This window comes from Aptenodytes forsteri, unplaced genomic scaffold (assembly GCF_000699145.1).
Source record: "Aptenodytes forsteri isolate BGI_AS27 unplaced genomic scaffold, ASM69914v1 Scaffold53, whole genome shotgun sequence".
Classification (NCBI taxonomy): domain Eukaryota; kingdom Metazoa; phylum Chordata; class Aves; order Sphenisciformes; family Spheniscidae; genus Aptenodytes; species Aptenodytes forsteri.
The window spans coordinates 10,963,697-10,983,110 of record NW_008795909.1 but is presented as its reverse complement, the minus strand read 5'-3'; the positions used below and the strand labels follow the sequence as shown (position 1 = coordinate 10,983,110).

General features: G+C 48.8%; 1 protein-coding gene across 3 annotated transcripts in view; it reads left to right on the top strand.

Annotated features, from left to right (window-relative positions):
• Positions 1-13,384, top strand: part of MGLL (monoglyceride lipase) — a 69,082-nt gene extending 55,698 nt beyond the window's left edge. For all 3 annotated transcript variants that reach the window (XM_009284441.2, XM_009284443.1, XM_009284440.2), the window contains 3 exons: positions 2,283-2,372; positions 8,377-8,592; positions 9,571-13,384. In XM_009284441.2, coding sequence (XP_009282716.1) covers positions 2,283-2,372; positions 8,377-8,592; positions 9,571-9,696 — 432 coding nt within the window. In that variant the 3' untranslated portion in view covers positions 9,697-13,384. The remainder of the gene's footprint in view (positions 1-2,282; positions 2,373-8,376; positions 8,593-9,570) is intronic.
• Positions 13,385-19,414: the final 6,030 nt, after the last annotated feature.

The following is a 19,414-nucleotide window of genomic DNA, read 5'->3' as shown; positions in this document are numbered from 1 at the left end:
TGTACAGCTGAACACCAGAAATGACTTTGCTGGTATCACCAACCCAGGACAGTACATGCCGCTATACTGGTGGTCAGAAGCCAGCCCTACCCCTGTGGCAGTTTAGCAGTCAGCTTGTGACCCGCTTTGGCAAAACTCCAGATACACGCAAAAACTTCAAGAACATTTCCAAAGCATATCACGGAGGCGAGGTCATCAGTAGGCAGTGGGGTTGGGATGATAAGCATATATCTTTCAAACAGAAAAATGGCCATACTGAATCCGACAAAAGCCTGTCTAATCTGTCTCCAACAAGGAAGAGATTGAGAAAGAGCATAGATGTAGTTCTCCTCTCCTTGTCACACCTTCCCCGCCTTCAGCATATCGTTAGACTGGTGTATTGTTGCTCATATGAGAGGAAGATTCAACTTTGTGCTCCTTCTGCAAAATCCCTATTGCAGATCCTTGGGAATATAAATATTCAGACACATACCAAGCAGACACAGAGCAGAATCCCCATCAAACTCACGTCTTCTTCTGGAATTTGAGAGTATGTCAGCCAACTTCTTTCTTCAGCCAAATTTAAAAGTAAGCAAAGCCCCCATCTTCCAAAAACCCTGCCATCTTTTACTCTTTTATGTGTCATCTTGGTCCTAAATATCTGTGGCCTTAATACTAACATATTGATCTTGAGGCCAATACTCTAAATAGATCTTGAGAGAGCACCAGCTAACCTCTCATGCCAAGGCATTTCCTCTTGAATAAGCAAATCTTTAGGCATAAGAACTTACCCTAGCTCTTAACTCAGGCTCCAATTTTAGGGCAGCCTAATTGCCTTAGTTATCGTGATAATCTTTGGAGATGGGCACTTCCAGACGGTTATTCGGATCTTAGAGGTGTTCTGGGAGGTGTTTCACTCCCCATACTCTGTAAGGAAAACCTAGGACAATTACACTTGTTCTAAGTTAAATACCTCAGCTAGGTATCTAAAGTTACTTGGCATATATCTGGGTCATCGTAAGTGGTTTCAGAGAAGCAAAACTGTTACAGCGTTGTCAGCGCACAGAGTCCATAACCTTGCCTATGATTCATGAAGATGCATTCCTCAAACCATCACTGCCTGGAGTTAACACAAAACAAAGAAAACCCCATTTCTGCTTGTTTGCATCATAAGCTCATACCTGCATCGGTGTGGATATGTTATTTTACTAGTCTAACTCCGGAGACCTCAGTAGAAATTAATTTTGCTGACACAATGTCATAGCCAGTGAGGGGTTCAATATACTGGTAGACAGTGACACCGGTTCCCAGTCATATCCACCCCAAGGTACACGTCTTCTCAAATCTGCTGTGAGTCTTTACTGCCTTTCACTCCTGGATGGCTTTGACTTCAACCTTGTGTTATTCCTCTAATATCATAATTACTCTGTCATGTATCATCTGAGATCTGAAATGTCAGGGAGTGCTTCAGAAGTGATTACATATCAGCAGAAACAGAGAACATAGGTGACAGCCTGCCTGCAAGTGTTAGCTGTGAACACGAAGGGCCATAGACCAACAAACACTAATTGCATGTTTTCTGACTTAAGTGGCGATCACTTAATTAAAGACAGCTATCAAAGATCAGAGCAGAACCCTGGTATCAGCGTGCTTGTAGTGCTATTATTGAAATGAAAGATGTTACTCTTTCTTCTGCCAGCTGTTTCGAGCCTGGGCTGCTGAATGCTTTTGTGTTTCGTTCCCAGGAGACAAGTGAGCAATGGATTTCCTTAGCCACTGCATGCACATTTTGCTGTTGTTTATTTACAGCTTCCCCGGAGAATATGCTTATCAAAAAGAGTGCAGCCTAGGCAACTACTGCAAATTGCACCGAACATCACTTACGTACTGCAGCCTGAAATCAAAGCTGTGGCAGCAAGGAAAGGGCAGTAAAACAACAAAACCCAGTCCTTCCGAGGGCTGGAAACGGCTTTTTCCTATCAAAGTGCTTAACTGAGGCCTTTTTAGAAATTAACTTGAGAATGAGAAAAAGGCAAAGTACAATGAAGTTGTGATGTTGCATGTGGATGGACAGCTGATGGCATTTCAGACTAGCACACCCACTCCCTGATTCTGGGAGCAGTTTAAACACTTTCTCTTTAAGAGAAATGTTTTAAATATAGGACAGATCTTTCTCCAGTGTCAGTTGACATTTCTCAACTATTTAACTTCTGTGCTGATTCCCTTCAGCTCAGGATTTGGCCCTCTATGTTATCTCTCTTGCTCTAACTAGCTCTTTAACTGCTTGCTTTCCTCTCCCACAGGTTTTTGCAGCGAAAGTGCTCAACTTTGTTCTCCCAAACCTGTCACTGGGATCGATAGATCCAAATGCAATTTCCCGGAACAAGAAGGAGGTGAGAACCTTAATGCCATTTAAAGTCACTGCATAGTCGGTATCTCATCCCAGTCCTGCCATTTATCTTTAAAAAAAACCACAAGTGTTTTGCTAAATCATGAGAGCACCAGATCTATGCTGGTGTCAAAAGGTGAAACATCTCTGAAGTCAGTGGAACTGACTGCACGTAGCAGAAAACTGGGAAATCAGCTGTTCATCCCTTTGGTGCATCTTGCACCCATCATCCCAGTCCTGCCATTTATCTTTAAAAACACACACAAGTGTTATGCTAAATCATGAGAGCACCAGATCTATGCTGGTGTCAGTGAAACATCTCTGAAGTCAGTGGAACTGACTGCACGTAGCAGAAAACTGGGAAATCAGCTGTTCATCCCTTTGGTGCATCTTGCACCCACAGCCACTCTGGGTACAAGACATAACAGAGACCTGTGCTACAGTTGCAGTGGAAAGCACAGGGGAACTGTGTTTGTCTCTGCTGCACTACCACCGCTCATTACAGTGGCAAAAACAACTCATGCAGGTTGCAAACACACTGCTAAAGTCAACTTTTCCACCCCCGCTCTTTGCAGTGAAACCGTGCAAAACACTACAGTCCTAGAGATTTGTTTTCCTGCTTGCAAACCAAGATCATGTTGTGCTGAATGCATTCAAACAGAGGAAAAGAGCATGCTTGCCCCAAAGACCTTGCTACAAGGTCTCTTGGATTACATGCTGGGTCTGCTACAGCCTTTCTGAACAAATGATGTATTCCTGCTGTGCCCGAGAATAATACTTAAACGAGCTGCAATTGAAGCAGCCATTGTAACAACCCAATTCCAGCTCCACCACTGCAACTGTGCACAGAGCTGTTCCAGGGTGAAATTTTTGTAGTGTCACCATTGCTTGGGACTCTTCTCCCATTCATTCCCACTCCTAGTAAAAACTGTTGCAGCCTGTTCATGCCATGGCTGGCAAACCCAGGTATCATTGCAACTGCTGCAACAACACCTAACGAGTTTTTTTCCTTCTCACTGTTGTGGGAGGAGTGAAAGAAAGGAGACACAAACTGTAAGTGAACAAAGGTGCTTGGGCTGGACCCAGAACTTGGTACATTTCAGAAATCAACTTGAATGATAGAAAATGGCACCTAAGGGTGTGTCAAAAGCAGGAGGGATTCGCTGGTGTAGTGGTCAGTTGTTCTGTGCTCCCACGTCAGCTTGCATCTCACTGACAGATGCTGTCATTTTTCCTGCTGTTCATGCGATGGTTCGTATCTTAAGTAGAAGTTAATAAATTGCCTTCCTCTGGGGAGGCAGCTTGACCGGCATTGGAATTGAAGCTGAAAGGATCAGGAGCAAAGACAACGTCAGTGGCTGTGAGTGCCATGCATTCAGCCTTGGCATATCCCACCTCTTTGACTCACCCATTCGGTAAACTGGAAAGCAGAGTCTCCCAGAAGAGCCACAAGCCGTTCAAGGTTGTTTCTTGGCTCTGCCAAAAAGTTTTATGGTCAAATGACTTTCAGTTTACTTATCTGTGAGTAGAGCATAACATTTCACTGGGCTGAAGGCAGAAAGATTCAAGGAGTTGAGAAAAGGAAGACAAAGTAGGTCCTAGGAAACTGTCAGGACGAGCATGGAGCGAGTTCATCTGCATCCACTGAAGCACTGTATGACATATGTTCTTAAGTACCATATGAGGCTGCACAAAATATATACTTGGGAAGAAGGCTGATTCCAGTCAAGCTATAGAAACCTGTTCTTAATTACATTCAGCTGCCATAACTTGTTGCATATAATTCAGAGAAAAGGTTTAAATTAGAGAACTAATTCATTAAAAACACATGGAGAAAGGTTTTCACTTCTGCATTTGTATTTAGGGAGGATAAAAGCAATCAGTGCTCTGGAGAAGAGGCATTTTAGAGTGTTACCCCCTACCTGAAAAGTGAGCGTGGCTGGGAGACATGGGTCTTTGCCTGCTTCTGCACCGATTTGTTGTGCGGCACTTCAACTCTGTGCCACAGCTGGTCCTTAAGGGTAGCAGTTTTAAATACACCCACCTCTGACAGTTGGATCCTCTGCTGGAAGATGCTAGTGCTGCACTAAAGAGCTTTAGAGGAGAAAAGTGCTGATGTGGGAACATCCCAAATAATAATGCATTTAGAAAAGTGTCAGTGAGCTCCCTTAATTTAGTGCACAATATTGACTGAGCATTTCGATGTTGGGGAGATGTTAGGAATCACTACAGCAACCACTGGACATAGTTTATAATAAATGCTATTGTGTTGTCTTGCTACCCAAATACTTGCTGCTGCTCCTTCTGCTCTATGATGCTCAAAGTCTCAAGAGCTTCCTTTGAGCATTGTTGTTTTTCCTCTGCCCTTTCCCTTTCCGTGGAGCAAGGGGAAGCCTTTGGCAGTGGATAAAAATGTAGGTCTGCTTCATTAGAGTCTGCTTCTAATGGAGTAGTCTTCAAAATGAGACAAGCCCCTCCTTGCTGTGCTGCCTGCACACCTGCAAGTGAACACACAGCTGACATAGCAGCTGTGGATTGCGATGTAAAGCACTTTCCTGACCATCTTCAAACACCAGGATTTGAGGCTCCAGGCAGTTACTGAAGACAACACAGCACCTCGGTCCTCTGGCTGCCCCTAACACACAGACCACCCTCCTTTTAGACTCAAGATGCACAGCTTCAAAGCACACAATGTTCTGGAAACTTCCATGTTAAACATATTCTCCTGCCAGACTAACTTTCTATTCTCTAGAAATATTTTTGGGACATCATCCAAGAATGTCCTGATGAGTTTGTGTTCCCAGCAGGCTGTCCTCAGGGTGTAGGGACTGAATCACAGGATGGTATGGAGATGTTTAGCTGTCATTTAATTCAGTGGAATAGTCCCACTGACTTTAGTCTTGTTCCTGCAGAGTTCACGTAGGATGAGGCTGTAATTACCTTATAATGAATTTATTGCTTCGCAAAATGCAAAGGGAAGATACAGACCTCTAAGCAGGGGAACGTCATGCACCAGGAGCCCTGATGGTGGCTCCTGTCTTAGCATTACATAAAGAGAAAAAAGAGCTGTTGTGATGGACTGTGCGGAGCCTTCGCTGGACTGTGGCTGGAAGCAGTCGCAGGCTCTCCTGGGGACACCCTCACTAGCTTGCCCCCACTGTCCCAGAGCTTGGTGCACCAATGTGAGCTCTGGGCTTGCAAGGTTTGCAGTTTATAGCTTGCAGAATATACAGCCCATTCCCTTTCTTTTCCTCTTTCCCCAGCAAGCTGCTGCTTTGCACTTGCCCCATGCACTGAACATTAACTCTGACAAGGGTTCTGGTTCATTGACTGGGAACAGGATCCTTCCCCTGCAGTCCTGATTGATCTGGGTTAAGATCGGGTTATTATTTTTTCCCCTCCCATCATCTACACAAAAATATTTGTTGGCTGCTCTGTAGCTGAAAAATCCGTGTTCTTTCAGAAAAGAACAAGAGAAAGAAAGAAACCCATTAGGTCATTCTCTTAGCATTTATGGGGCTGGGGAGGGGGCCAGCTCATGTGAATTCATCAACATTGTTTTACTCCATGGGAAGGGAACTTCTGTCAATCCATCTGCCCACCCCTCCTGATCCCCCCCGCCACAAAGTCCCTCATTTGTTGCCTTCAATTAAAAAAAAAAAACTAAAAAATAATAAAAAAAACCCTCAAAGCTGTGTTGCTTTAGCACAGCGTTGTGACATAGATCCAGACAAGTAACTCCCAGATTAGACTGAAGCCAGTTGCTAAGTAGCCAGTGCAACACAGTGGTTTTGCTCAAAACGCTGATGAAAAGTCAACACATTTGGCTGAAAATATCAGGGTACACCCAGCTGTCAATGGGAGAGCTTGCAACACCACACCGGGCGATTGGTGACTTGGAAGTCAAAGCTGAACTTTTTCCATGAGCACGTTCATGAGAGGATGCTTCTTTCTAAACACAGGCAGCTGCTTGCTCTTTTGAAGCACTTTGCAGAGCAGGGAAGGTGTGGCAGGCAGACAGGCTGAGCGGTGTAGGGGATGGAGGACGTGGGTGGAGGTTTCTGCACCAACAAGCTGGTCGGGCACTGGGAGGGTTCATGCAGAGCCAAGAGAGGATCACAGGCTGTTCAGCCTCTCTGCTTCCTAGGGCCTTTAGCAGGAGCGGAGGATGCTCAGCATGTCTTAAGAGTGGATCATTTTACCTTAATCGCAATCTCATCTTTGCAGTGGCCTCTTACAAAGAGTGTTTTCCAAACCCTCAGCGTGCATGGGCACTTGCTTCTTTGAAAGGGAGATACTATACATAAGATCCTAATATTAGGAGCTGTGATGAGAGACCTCTGTCTTTGTCTCCCTGCCAAAAACTACCCCTCACTCCAGATTAGCCATGATCTTGCACAGAGGACAAAACACAACAATGGCCTTAATCAAATCCTGGAAATGTCTGCTGAATCTAAGGGTCCTTAAATGAGTGCTACAACAACTTGAATTTCTTTGGTCCAACTCCAGCACAAGGTAGAGCGGCTCTACAGCTCTCACCCCCTTGACCATCTTCAGCTCTGTGGGCTGGGACTGAAGGGTGACAGCCGCTAATAGTCCCAAATTCCCACCTGCTCCTTCCCTTGCTGCACTCGGGGACAGGAACCATGGGTTCAAGCAGCAGGAGATAGTGGGGACTGGAAGCAAGAAAGTGATGGGGAAAGACCTGTGAGCACTGGCATGCCTCGCTGCCAGCTCCATTTCCAGTGTTTTGTGCCCCAACGCATTTGAGGCAATGAGGAGGGAAACTGGCTTTACGCCCTCTGGCAAATTAATCCCCCCAGCTGGGAAAGCCCCACCATGTAGTGTCCTTCTGCCACCCTGATAATCTCATCTCACAGGGAGATGAATGCAGAATCCACCCCTAAGCCTTCCTGGCTTCTTGCTGGGGACCAGGCAGGCTGTCCTGCTACAGCGCATGTCTCTGCCTTCGCCTACGCATAGCTACATGTCCCTGGGGTGGCCTTGCGGGGGTCACCTCCCACCCCTGGTCCCCTCAAGGCAAACACGTGCAGCAGCAAGAGGGCCTCACATTTCTGCAAAGCAAGGGAGAATTTGGACAGACCCCACTGCCTGCGAGGAGAGAAGGAGACTGTTTTCGGCTAACCTATAAATAACCATTTCTATACACATCTGCCAGGGTTGGAGAAACTGGAGGCTGTGCCAGAGACCAACCCATAATCAAAGCATTCTGGCAAATATTGAGATGGCAGTGGCTGTGTGGGCCGTCTCCATGTACAGTATACAAATATTTACTGTAGATTTGCCTGCTGCAGTAACTACTTGTTCCTAGCAACTTTCTGCACCAGCTCTTGTACGTTTTTATCCTCTCACAATCTGGCTGAGCAAGTTGTTGACTTTGGGGTTTTTTTGCCTATCACCTAATACCGTCATTTGCTGCCTTGTCTGTGCACACTTTGCACCCGGAGAGGACCCCTCAGCGTAAGAGTGCTTTGCAGTCAGATGTGTCAGTTGTCTGTAGGTGTAGGTCACGGTCTTCATCCCCAGAGAGGGAAGGTGAAAGAGAAGAACATCTGAGCCCTCAGCAGAGAGGATAAGGACCCGGGGAACATCAGCTTTCAAGTAACGCAGTCTGAAGAACCCTCTTCAGAAAAGACTGTCACCTTTGAGTGACAGAAGGACATGGCAGAGAAGAAAAATGCAGGCAGGTGCCCCCACAGGAACAGTCTTTGTCCAGCACTGGTTGTTTGCCTGCAGAAAGAGCTTTGGCTTGAATATTTTCTAGTGACGTAAGAGAGAAACACACAGCAGGGGGTAAACCAGGTTGTGTGAGCCATCCTGGTTAGCCACAGTAAAGACCTCGACCTTGACTGTGATGGCAGGATGTCCTGACAGAGTAGGAAATGACCGTGCAAGCCAAGGGAAGATACTCCTCACTGCTGGGCTGATCTGCTTTGTCTTTTCTGCATGAAATATTGCTAACCTTAAATACCTCTTTCTCCTGCCAGATGGAGTCTTATACATCTGATCCCTTGGTTTACCACGGTGGCGTGAAGGTCTCCTTCGTCATCCAGCTGATGAACGCCATTGCCAGAATTGAGCGAGCTCTGCCCAAGCTGACTTTGCCCATCCTGGTGCTACACGGCTCTTCCGACAAGCTCTGCGATATCAAAGGGTCCTATTTACTGATGGACACAGTGCAGAGTCAGGACAAAACACTCAAGGTCATCTTGCTTTCTTGATTTTTAGGGTATTATCCTGTCAGTGTTGGCCTGAGCATGAGTGACTGTGAGGGTTAGAGAGCCTGCTGAGCTCTGGAGAGCTGAAGGCAAAGCAGGGCTGATGCACTGGCGAGACCGAGCAGGTTACAGCCCCTTTCACCAGGAGGTAGCCCTCCCACGGCACGGTGTGGTGGCCTTTCACCAGCTACAGCTGAGCTGTGGGCAAGGGGTGGTGAGTGATCTCAAGACCTGACCCAAGCGTGGCTGTGTACCTAGAAGGTCTCTTGGACATGAAGCAACTTGGCGTAGAAGTAGAGCCAGGCTCACAAGCAGGTAAAGTGCTGACCCCAAAAGCTCTTCTGAACAACGCCAACTGTGTGAGCACCAGACTTACCTCATGCCCCAGCGCGTAAAGGTACAGGGGGCCCTTTCCAAAGCATCGCACAACAAAAGCCACTTCACATCTGCTCATTTCAAGAGAGCCACAGCTGATTAACCAATTGTTAGCACATGAATGAGCCTGAAAGAGAGACAGGGAGACCAAGGGAAAGCTTTTGTCATTGGAAAAATAACTGGATAGTCTGGGCATAAAAGGAGTAAAATTGCACAAGGCATGATGGGAACATCCCCCATTGTCCTTTAAACTCCAAGGGCATGATAAGTATTTCCTCCTTCTTAGTGGGATAGGAAGCAAGAAATGCATGGGGTTGGGACATGCATTGTCTTCCTAAAGGGCAGCAGGGTGCTTGGGTGATGGGCAGATGTCAAGCTACAATGCCAATGCCTTCCTGCTCGCAGAGGGCCAGCACCGCCAATGGCATCTCTTTGATTTCATAACCTGCCACATCTAGGAAAAAAACCTGACAAGGTGTGGGTAGGACGTGTTGGACCTGTGGGTGTTGACAAGAGGGGACTGAAGGCTGTTTAGTTCATGTGGAATTTTTTTTTCTGTGCTAATCTCCACTCTCTCCCTGGTTGCAGGTGTATGAGGAAGCCTATCATGCCCTTCACAAAGAGCTGCCTGAGGTCTCTACCTCTGTCTTCACAGAAATACTAACATGGATTGGCCAGAAGGTCTCAGCAGCTGGGGAAACCAGCCATACCTAAGAGCAATTGGTTTTGCAGCTCTTACTGTGGTTTTCTGGGAATAGATGCTTTTCTTAATAGCAGTCTCTCTGAAAAAGATCTAACGTGGAGGGACTCTTGGGATATTTTATCATGCACAGCGTAAGGGAGGGTGGGGGGAGAGGCACAGGGTGGGGCATTATTGGCTGATGTAAATGGCCATTGCCCTAATCTGTGGAAGAATTGATAGCTGTGGGAGCAGCCATCAAAGCTTTCCAGGTCGGGTGATTTTACTGAAATGCCCCTCACCCACCAAACTTCCCCCATCACTTCCCCTTCTCTGCTTTCGCTGGGGTGACAGGGGTGTATTTATACCGCAATAATTTTTGGTATGTTAAAGAAGTCAGTATCTTCCACTTCATGGTTTTGATTCCAGGTGTGTACAGTCCCTTCCCTGACTCCACCATCCAGTACCTTAAAAGCCCTGGTCCTTGAGAGGAGAGCAGTAACGAAGGTGCTGGGTAACAAGGAGAGGCTAAAGATGGAGCTGACAGCTCCCTGAAAGTGAAAGGCTGGTTTTCAAGGTCAGACCCCTTTGGATACTGCCTTTATAACCAGGGAAGAGCATAAAGAGAGCCTCCCCCACCGCCCTGCACGTCCTCTGCGAGTTTGCACTTGGGGAAGGCGTGTTGAACAGCTCTTTAATTTTCATCATCAGAGCAGGATCCCAGAGGGGACAGGAGGAATGTGGAATCAAACCCACTTAGCACATTCAAAAACCATGCTTTTCCCAATGCCAAACCTCATCTCCTCTGCAAAATGAACTATTCTGTAAATATTCCTAGGGGCTGCTTTTTTTCCTTCCTTCCTTCCTTCCCTCCCCCCCCTTTTTTTTTTTCTTTTTGAATTAATAACTTGCGCTACTGAAACTGAAAAAGCAAAGTCAAAGTTATAAGAGAATATAGTAATATAATATATGATGTATATAGAGGTGGCTGGGAGATGGGGAAGAAATGGGAGGAGAGTCTAAAGAAGGGGTTAATTGTTCCTTCTCTTGGCAAGGAATAATGTTGTCCTACCGGGATCCAGTCCTCTCACCATAACTTTACAGTCATAATCTGTTGTTTTCCTTCATCAATTGGAAAATGTCCTGAAAATAATGCTAGAGAGAAGCGCAGAGCATCTGGTGGGTGGGGATTAGCAGTGGGTGTCCTCATGGTACACCGGTTTAGCAGGAGACCCACAGCATGAACAGACATCCCGTCCAAGCTCGTCCCAATCTCCTCCTAATCAGCACAGCCACCTCTGGGCAGATCACCGAGCAGAGGGGCCGAGTTCAGCCCTTTAGGCAACGTGGGGAGCTAAAGGCCGAGTATAGGGTGCAATCATCCATCCAACATCTACCTTGCTGCACTCGGGGTGTCCAGGGGCACTGGTGTACAGGCTGCCATGGAGGAGCTTGTAAACTGGTCCAGTGCTGCAGACAAGCCAAATCCTAGAGCTGCCTGGGTATCTGGTAGCAGCAGGGCGAAAGGAAAGACTTAGATCCAGTTATGGAGCAGAGGCATTGTATCGATACAGCAAAAGCAGCGTAGCGATCACAGCGTGGCTGCGCAGCTCAGTTTGTCCAGGGTGATGGCCCTAATTATGGATACACTTCTTGGCACTAGCCAAAGGGAAGGGGTTTAACCTGCGCCTCTCCCTCCAGTTTTGCAAGAAGAAAATGCCTGCAAATGTTGCACAATTAGAGAGTGGGGCATCTCCCCCAGTGACAAACCTTATTGCCTTCCCCGGCAGCAGTGGGAACCATCGCTATGCCTTGTGCCACTGCCCCCAGGGCTGGATCCTGCCTGCGACAGTCGCGGGGGGGCCACCCACCTCTCCTCCCCTTGAAGCCACTTCTGGCAAGATTCAGGAAAGGGACCTCTGTGCAATAACAGTCAGAATCGGGGCTCGGTCCCATTCAGTCCCAGCAGCGTGGATGGATGAAGGATGTGTGGATGCAGGTTACATCCTTGTGATTGCTGTAAGGGGCCCAAGTCAGGCAAGCTCTTTTATAGAGATTGATCCAGGCACTTTCACACTTGTATTTTCCTGCCTCTAAAGAGAGGAACGAGCTGTAGTTCTCCCAGCAACACCAGCTTTTGATTCAAATATTATTCCGGTGCAATCAGCTGTTCCCACCAACCCCTGCTAAACCTCTGGTGACGCTTGCTGTGGGAAGGAGGAGATGCACAGGTCGCCTGCTCTGCATCTTCCAGCAGCCTGGCTTGTTGCAACTTCTTTTCCCCAAGCAAGATTCCTCCTTGTCGGATGCTGCTGGGGAAAGACAGCAAGAAGAGAAACGCTACAGCGGTGATAAACCCCACCTGCTTCTTCAGCGGGAAGGGGAATCAAGTAGGCGTGATCCAGTGGTGACAGACATTGCGGGGGTAGTAGCAAGATGATGATTTAAGGATGGGATTTTTGAAAGCACTTTTCCCAAGGAAGTCAGGAGGAGCAAATCAATGCCCACATTCTTTACATCCCTTCCCAAATTGACAAGCACTTTGTGAGGGGGGAGGAAGTGACCCTCCAGCAGGAAGGTCAGAGCCCGTCTGCTCCCTCTAACCTGGCTTCAGGCAGAGGAAGGGCCGCGGTCAGTGCCTTTGCTAAAATGTGTCCTTTCAGCCAAGAAATATTCTGCAGCTCAGCAGAAATAAAAGGAAACCAATTACATTGACCTGGGGAAGGCTTGTCCCTCTGTCTAGCTAAGCTCAGCAATGGCATGTGGCCTGGGGAAGCTGTGTTTGAAAATCAGGTTAACAAACAAAAAGTTGAAAGAACAACAACAAAATAAAGCCAAATAAGCCCCAAGCCCTGGCACAGCAGGGGTTATTGCCACCCTCAGACAGTTTTCTGAAGAGTAATCTTCTGAGGAAAGTAACACAGGGAAACCTACCCAAAAAAAGCTCCCGGCAGCCCACACCTCCAGGCAGGCTGCTGAGCGGAGGGAGGGCAGCCCGTTTGCAGGTGGGGAAATGAGTGCAGAAAGAAGGAGCCAGGAGCAAATCAGCCTGGGTCAGCTGAGATGCTGATTTGCAGCAGCTGCAGCTCAGCCTGCGCATTTCAGCTCTCACCGCTGTTGCTGATCCCTTACCCTGCCTGTAAGCTACTTTATATTGACCCAGTTAGGTTTCACCATGTCCCAGAGGAATTCTTCCTTCACTGACCAGATTAGTAATGAGCAGAGCTGCTGCCAAGGGAAATGTAATTAAACTCTATTTTCAAATGGCAGGTACCATTTGCAGGGAGCACAGCTGGCCTTATGAATGCTGCTGTGCGGAGCCGCACCAGAGACCGGTCTGCCTTTGAGAATAGGTGGCACTCATGACTGAGCAATAGCAACGTGTAACTACTGTATATATCACCACCTGTAGCACTGAGGGACCATTCCCCACTGCCTAACCCATCACATTTTCTATTTAGCCTGTTCTTTTTATACCACTCACCTTAGCACACTGCCAGCACAAACCCATTGAGATCACACTTACTTTTCCAAGTAATTTCTGAGCTTGTCTCTCTTGTTCCATTGTGTTCCAGTTCAATAAAATACATTTATATATATACATATATAAAAACATATATACATACACATGTATTTTCAGTGGGAAAAAACATATACAAGTTTCGGGTTCTTAAAGGAATACGATGTATATTGCAACTAATAATAAAGTTATGTTTTCTGAACAGAGTGTGTTTGAGGGCATCACTGGTGACTGCCATCCCTTTGGAGGGTGAGAAGGGAAAGGCAGAGGTATAAAATTGCTGTTCAGCTTGTGGAGGAGGGGGCTGCAGCCCCCGGGCGCTGCCAAATTGCTGGCACCTGCTCCCCAGCCACTGCAGGCTGGGGGTCTGGGGGCAGCCCAGTCTCATGGAGGCCTGAGGTTCCCATTCTGCTTCAAGATCAGCTTTTCGAAGAGCCCTGAAATCCACGGCCTCACGCCACTCGCAAGCCCAGAGCAGCACAATAAAAAATTAGCTTGGGGCACTGCAGGTGTAAGATGTCTTTGCATCTAACTTTGACCTAACAGGGCTGGCTGGCTGGGTAATCTCAAGGAAAACTAGCTCTACTCTCCTCAGAGTCAAAGCTGCCTTTTTTTTAATTGTAGCTGAGGTGCTAACTTTAAAAAAAATATAAAAAAAAAATCCCCTGGCCCAAGTGCTTCCCCCACCCCAGATGAAAACAGCAGACCGGAGCTGGTGGAGGAGCCTGGAGTAACAGGCAAGCTCAGCCTGCTTCGAGACCTGGTTCCCATGCCTTTACAAGCCTGTTAAAATATTATGTTGGTCCTGAACCGTACCCAATTCAAACAGGAAGCATCTGCGCTGTGGCCAAGAGCAGCAGCCGCTTAAATCCTACCTTTTGCCCCCAGCTGCGGCTCCAGAGAGGGCTGGGGAGCGGGGTTTGCTGCTCTCTCAGCTCCCAGGCAGTGCCCAGGTGCTGTAAGAGCCCCCGGTTCGTCCAAAGCCAGGGTTGGTGCTGTTAGGGTGCCCCGTGCTGTGGAAATGTTCCTCCTGCCCAGAGAGCGGGGCTGGGGCGCAGCCCAGCCGCAGGGTCCCCCCCTGCCTCCCTCCCCACGCAGTCTTCAGGACAAGCTGCTGCATTTGCAAGGGCTCCCTGGCCACTCACTGGCACCCCAAAACAGGTGACGACTGCCACTGCCGTGGCAGGGGACAGACAGGACTGCATGTCCACCCTCTGGCTAGAGTCATTAGCAGCTCCAGACCCAACCCGCAACCTCAGGCAACTCATTTCATCCTCCTCATGCCTCTACTTGCTAAATCAAGAGAAGAATATTCTCTTTCTGCGGCCTGCGCAGGCTGTACATCTGATCCCACCCCGGCTCGCTGGCTCAGAAGCTCTGGCTGATGTCTTTGATGCACATCGGCACAGAGAGCAGAGCCGGGGCTTTTTGCCAAGCCAGCGGGCACGCTGTGGCAGTAAGAAACATCAATAGTAACAAGACTTGCTTTAATACTGGCAAGTCCCTGGCTCTTTTACCTGGTATTTTAGTGGCTCATTAAGCTCCTCACCGATTTGAGGGCTGACAGAGGGTGCATGCCATGGTGCCACCGGTTTTCCCGGTGTCACCAGCCAGTGCCCGGTGAGCTGTCACGGCCGTAGGTGGCCGTTCTGGTTTTAGTGTGTGCTTCTAGTCTGATCCTGTGAGTCTGCAGGAACCCTGAAGCTTTTTGCCTATTTCTCTTCCCCCAGCCTGTGCTCAGTCTTGTGTCATCGAGAGCTGGTGGTTTCTCTTGGGGTTGGTGCAAGGTGGTGATCAGCTGATGGTAAAGCAGGAGCCAGAGCAGTGCCATGGGGGGGGGCAGTTCTCTCCAGCAGCCCTGACAGGGCTGGTAGGTAGGATCAGCCTGCCCCACCACTGGGGCATGGGGTGAGAGGTGTCTCACTCAGTCACATTGCTGCAGGGACCGTGCCTCCATCAGACCTCTGGGACCACAAAGCCCATCACCTGGGCCAGGCTCAGGCACTGGAGAAGAGCCAAATGCTGCAGCTTCAGTGAGCAGCGGGGAATTTTAATTCAGAAGATCTGCTCAGCATATAAGGCATCAGTGCTTCAGTTGCATTTTCTGCTGGCAAATGGTTAAGCGTGGGATTTATAGGCCATCAGAGGAGGAGGAGAAGCGGGGCTGTAATTCACTCCAGAGCTGCTGGTGGCGGCGAGCGGGGACTCGCACCTCTGTGGCTGCCACCAGCCCTGCCCAGCCTCGGGCAGATCTCCATCCCAGGGAAAGGGGGATGGAGCTGCTGGGGCCATGCAGGTGCTACCGTACCATCAGAGACCACCGCTACTGCGCACCGTGCTGGCAGCCTGACTCCTGCCGCCGCTGCTCCTGCTCACCCCAGGCTCTCAAAAGTGGGGTTTTTTGGGCAGCTGTTTGCTCTTCTCTCCGCATACGAGCACAACAAGTTCCCTTCGCACACAGAAACAGGGCAATGCTCTCCTAGCTTATCAGTCCGGGATGCTCTCTTTCTCCATCTGATGGGGAAGCTGCTGATGTGGAGCTTCCACTCACCTTCCTGCTGCTCTCCTAACAACTGCCTTATTAAACCAAACAGCCACGTCCATGAGCAAACACTGCAGAGCCCGCACCTCCCAACAGGAGCAAGCCAAACAACCGGCCTTCCCGTGGTCACCACTCCTCAGGAAGGAGGGACACGGGATTAATTTCCCTTCCCTCCGGAGGAAGCTCTTCTGTGCCTGGAAACATTCTAGGAATTCAGATGAAAAAAATTCCTAAGAGATCAATTCAGAGTTTGGATAGATCGCATGATGTGTGCTGATATCTAAACAGAGGAAACTTGGCAAAGAAAACTGTTTGGCCTGGCGGGGGTGGCAGAGGGGAGACATTCTAGGAATTCAGATGAAAAAAATTCCTAAGAGATCAATTCAGAGTTTGGATAGATCGCATGATGTGTGCTGATATCTAAACAGAGGAAACTTGGCAAAGAAAACTGTTTGGCCTGGCGGGGGTGGAGCAGAGGGAGGGCAAGATGTCCAGCATGGAAAACGCTTGTCTTGTAAGAAAACACGCAGAGATGAGAACTGCAGAGGCGAAGCAATGGCAGCTTGGGTGCAAAGGACAAGTGGTACCTTCCCTGCGTCAGTTTAGGAAGGGTCCATGACCAAAGGCAAGCAAGCCCCTGCCAGACCACAGTGAACCCTGCTGTGAGCCAGAGCCCCAGGAAAGGCAGGGCTTTCCAGCCTTCCGAAGGTCAGCAGCCTTCGTAACAGAGTTGTACCTTCATTTAGATGAAAAACCATGCAATGGCAACACCAGCAAAGCTCTCCTGAGGCCAACACAGTGAACTTGGAGCAGGAGATATCCACATGCTAGAAATAAACAACTCTGGTTCCCCATTCAGAGAAAAAAAAACAGTTTTTCCCTCACACTGGACTGCAGGGTCGGCTTTGTGCTGCAGCAATGGCAACAAGCTGCCTGCCCACAGCACAGGGCAGCTCTTGTGTTATCTGATCAAAAGCCCCGACGGCGCTGAGCTTCCAGGGCTCACCCCGTGCACTTTTAACACCAAGTCCTCTCTTCCTGTGCCAAGCGTGTGTGCATCCCACGCTGTGGCTGCTCTGCACCAAAACCCAGCCCGGGGGCACTTCCATGACTGGCAAGTCCTGGATACCCAGCAAACGCTGAACTTTGCACGCAAGACTGATCTGCCCTGTTATTGCAGCCAGCACTGCAGTCGGCAGAGCAAGAGAAGTACTTTCCCCTCATGTGCTTTCAGACCTGGAAGACTGTTGTTTAATTGCATGCATGATTTGAAAAGGTCACATAAAATCAGGACACAAGAAACACCATCTCCCCTGGCCCCGGGAAGGGAAGGAGCAGTCACCCCAGGAGCAGAGCGGCCAGAGCCAGCGCCTTGAACGGCTTTGAAGACGCTGTGCCCGACGGGCACTCAGACCGGAGAAGCAGCACGGCAGAAAAAGCTTTCTGGACAATTCGCCTGAAGCATTTTCAGCTTCTCAGTGACAGCCTTTGGGAAAGGGAGAGATTGAACTTGCCGCCAACAAACTTGTTTTAAAACTCGTGGATAAAAGTTCAGTTTTAGATCCAGGGAGGAGGGGGGTGGAAGTTCTAGAGAGCAGATTGCTGGCTCCCGTTATGGAAGCAAGCTTAATAAAATTCATAGAAATATTGGTGGTTCTGCTATGCTGTGCCAAGAATGTGTTAGAATAAAACCTTCTGAGCAGAAGGGAGAGATATAATGTCATCTTAGCCTTGATATGAAAGATCAGCCTTCACCTCCTAAGGCATATCTCAAGGAGCAGTAGCTAACACATTTATTTGCCTTCCCTCCAGAGCAGGTCTCTGCACAGCCTTGCTCACATGGTTCATCACTGTCGCAGCCTTGTACGAATGGTACTGGGATGACCCTGGCTTGCAAAGAAGTGATACGATAAAGAGGGAGGCATTTTTTCTTACTGGGGTTTTAATGACATCCCAGTGCAACACAGACCAGCTCAGTTTCCTCCATGGGAAAGCTACATCGAGTTACTTTGGATTTCTTTAACAAGACCAACCCGACCCTACCCCGAGCCCATGAACCGATGCATCTGGCCACACCATAGCACTCCCCCCACCTCCCTCTTTCCTAACACACTGTGCCAAAGCGATGGCCTCATGTTTTGCCATACCAACTAACAGAGCAGGGCGCAAAGCAGACCCACTGGCAGAGAGCTGCAGTCAGGAGGGAGCAGATCTCACTTTCCAATCCTGCTCCCTTTCCCCTCAAGCTTGCTCTGACGGTAACAGGAGGAGGGAGAGGAAAGCTCTCACACTCATTTCTCAGAGCTTATTTTGGGAACCGAGCAGCCAGACCCTCGGGACCAGAGCTAGCTCTTTGCATGGGTACTGAACCTCTTCCAAGGCTTTCTTCAGTCTCCTGAAATGCCTTTCAGACCTTGTCCCAAACTTGTCGGCTTACAAAGTTAACCACAACTCGGAAAAGTGAAAGGCATGTGTATGCCTGCCCCCTTCCCCAGATGCTGATCACATGTAGCTTGAAGCTGGCCTTGAGGGTCTGCATGTCCATAGCTGCACCCAAATGTGGCTGCTGTCCCCGAATTAATATTCTGCCTCTCTGCAGCCCTGCCTTGGTTATTGCCAATAACCCACCTCCGATTTCCAACCTAAAACCCTAGAAACCATTTGCAACCCTAGAAAAGGAGTTCTCTGCCCCTCTCCCTCAGCACTTCTTCCGAGGCAGGCAGCAACCCCGGCAGAGCCAGCATCTTTATTCAAAACAGGCCCCAACTCTGACAAGTGGTTTGCCAGTGTGGCCTCTCATCTTAATAAATGTGTTATGTCCAATCTGTTTTAGCTTAGAAGGTAAAACAAAAACCTGCTCTGCCAGCACCCCCACCCCCTGTGAGCAGAGAACCGAGCCAAGGTTTTGTTTCCCATCACCAGCCCTAGCTAGGTTTGTTCATCCCTGGGAGCTGAGCACAGACACAACCCAGCCCCCCAGGCTGTGCCGGGCGTCGCCAGGCTGCCCACAGCAAGAGAGAGAAAAACTCAAGTGCCACCCTGAGCAGACGAGTCTGTCAACACACACTGACTGCGAGCTGTTATGTGGGAAGGTGCTATCCCCACAGTTTGACCATGACTACCAACGTCAACAGCTCAAGCCTCTTAAAGAGGCTCGTCGTTTACTCCAGGCTCTCACAGCACAATGATACTCCTTGTAAGCACTGTTTATTGAGTCCCAAAAGCCTGATTAGTGCTTGAATTTTTCTAAGCCCAGTCCCTCCCTTCAACAGCATTAGTCATTCAGATGCTATTAGTATCCCCCCCGAAAGCTGCATGTTCCTACACAGAGCCACGGGGACAGGCTTGGATCCTCGTTCCCTGAATGCCAGTCACGCTCTGAAGTCAACAGGGGCTGCACATAGGCAGCTCAGTTATTGCCACCAAGACTATTGCAGCCACCCAGACGTACAAGAAGGCAAAAGAGAAAATAAGCATCTGTGTCCTCAGAGAGGAGAGGAAGGACTGCCCAGGCACTTCAGCAGACTTGAGGTTTTGGAGAAAACACATGCTTCAGAGGCTCCATGAGCACACTGAACACGAGTAGTTAAGCACAGAGGCTGAGAAATCACCATCCTTGGATTTAATGGACAGTCAGCAATGACAGAGGCACAGGGTGACAAGAGAGGGAGGGACAACTTACCTATCGGGG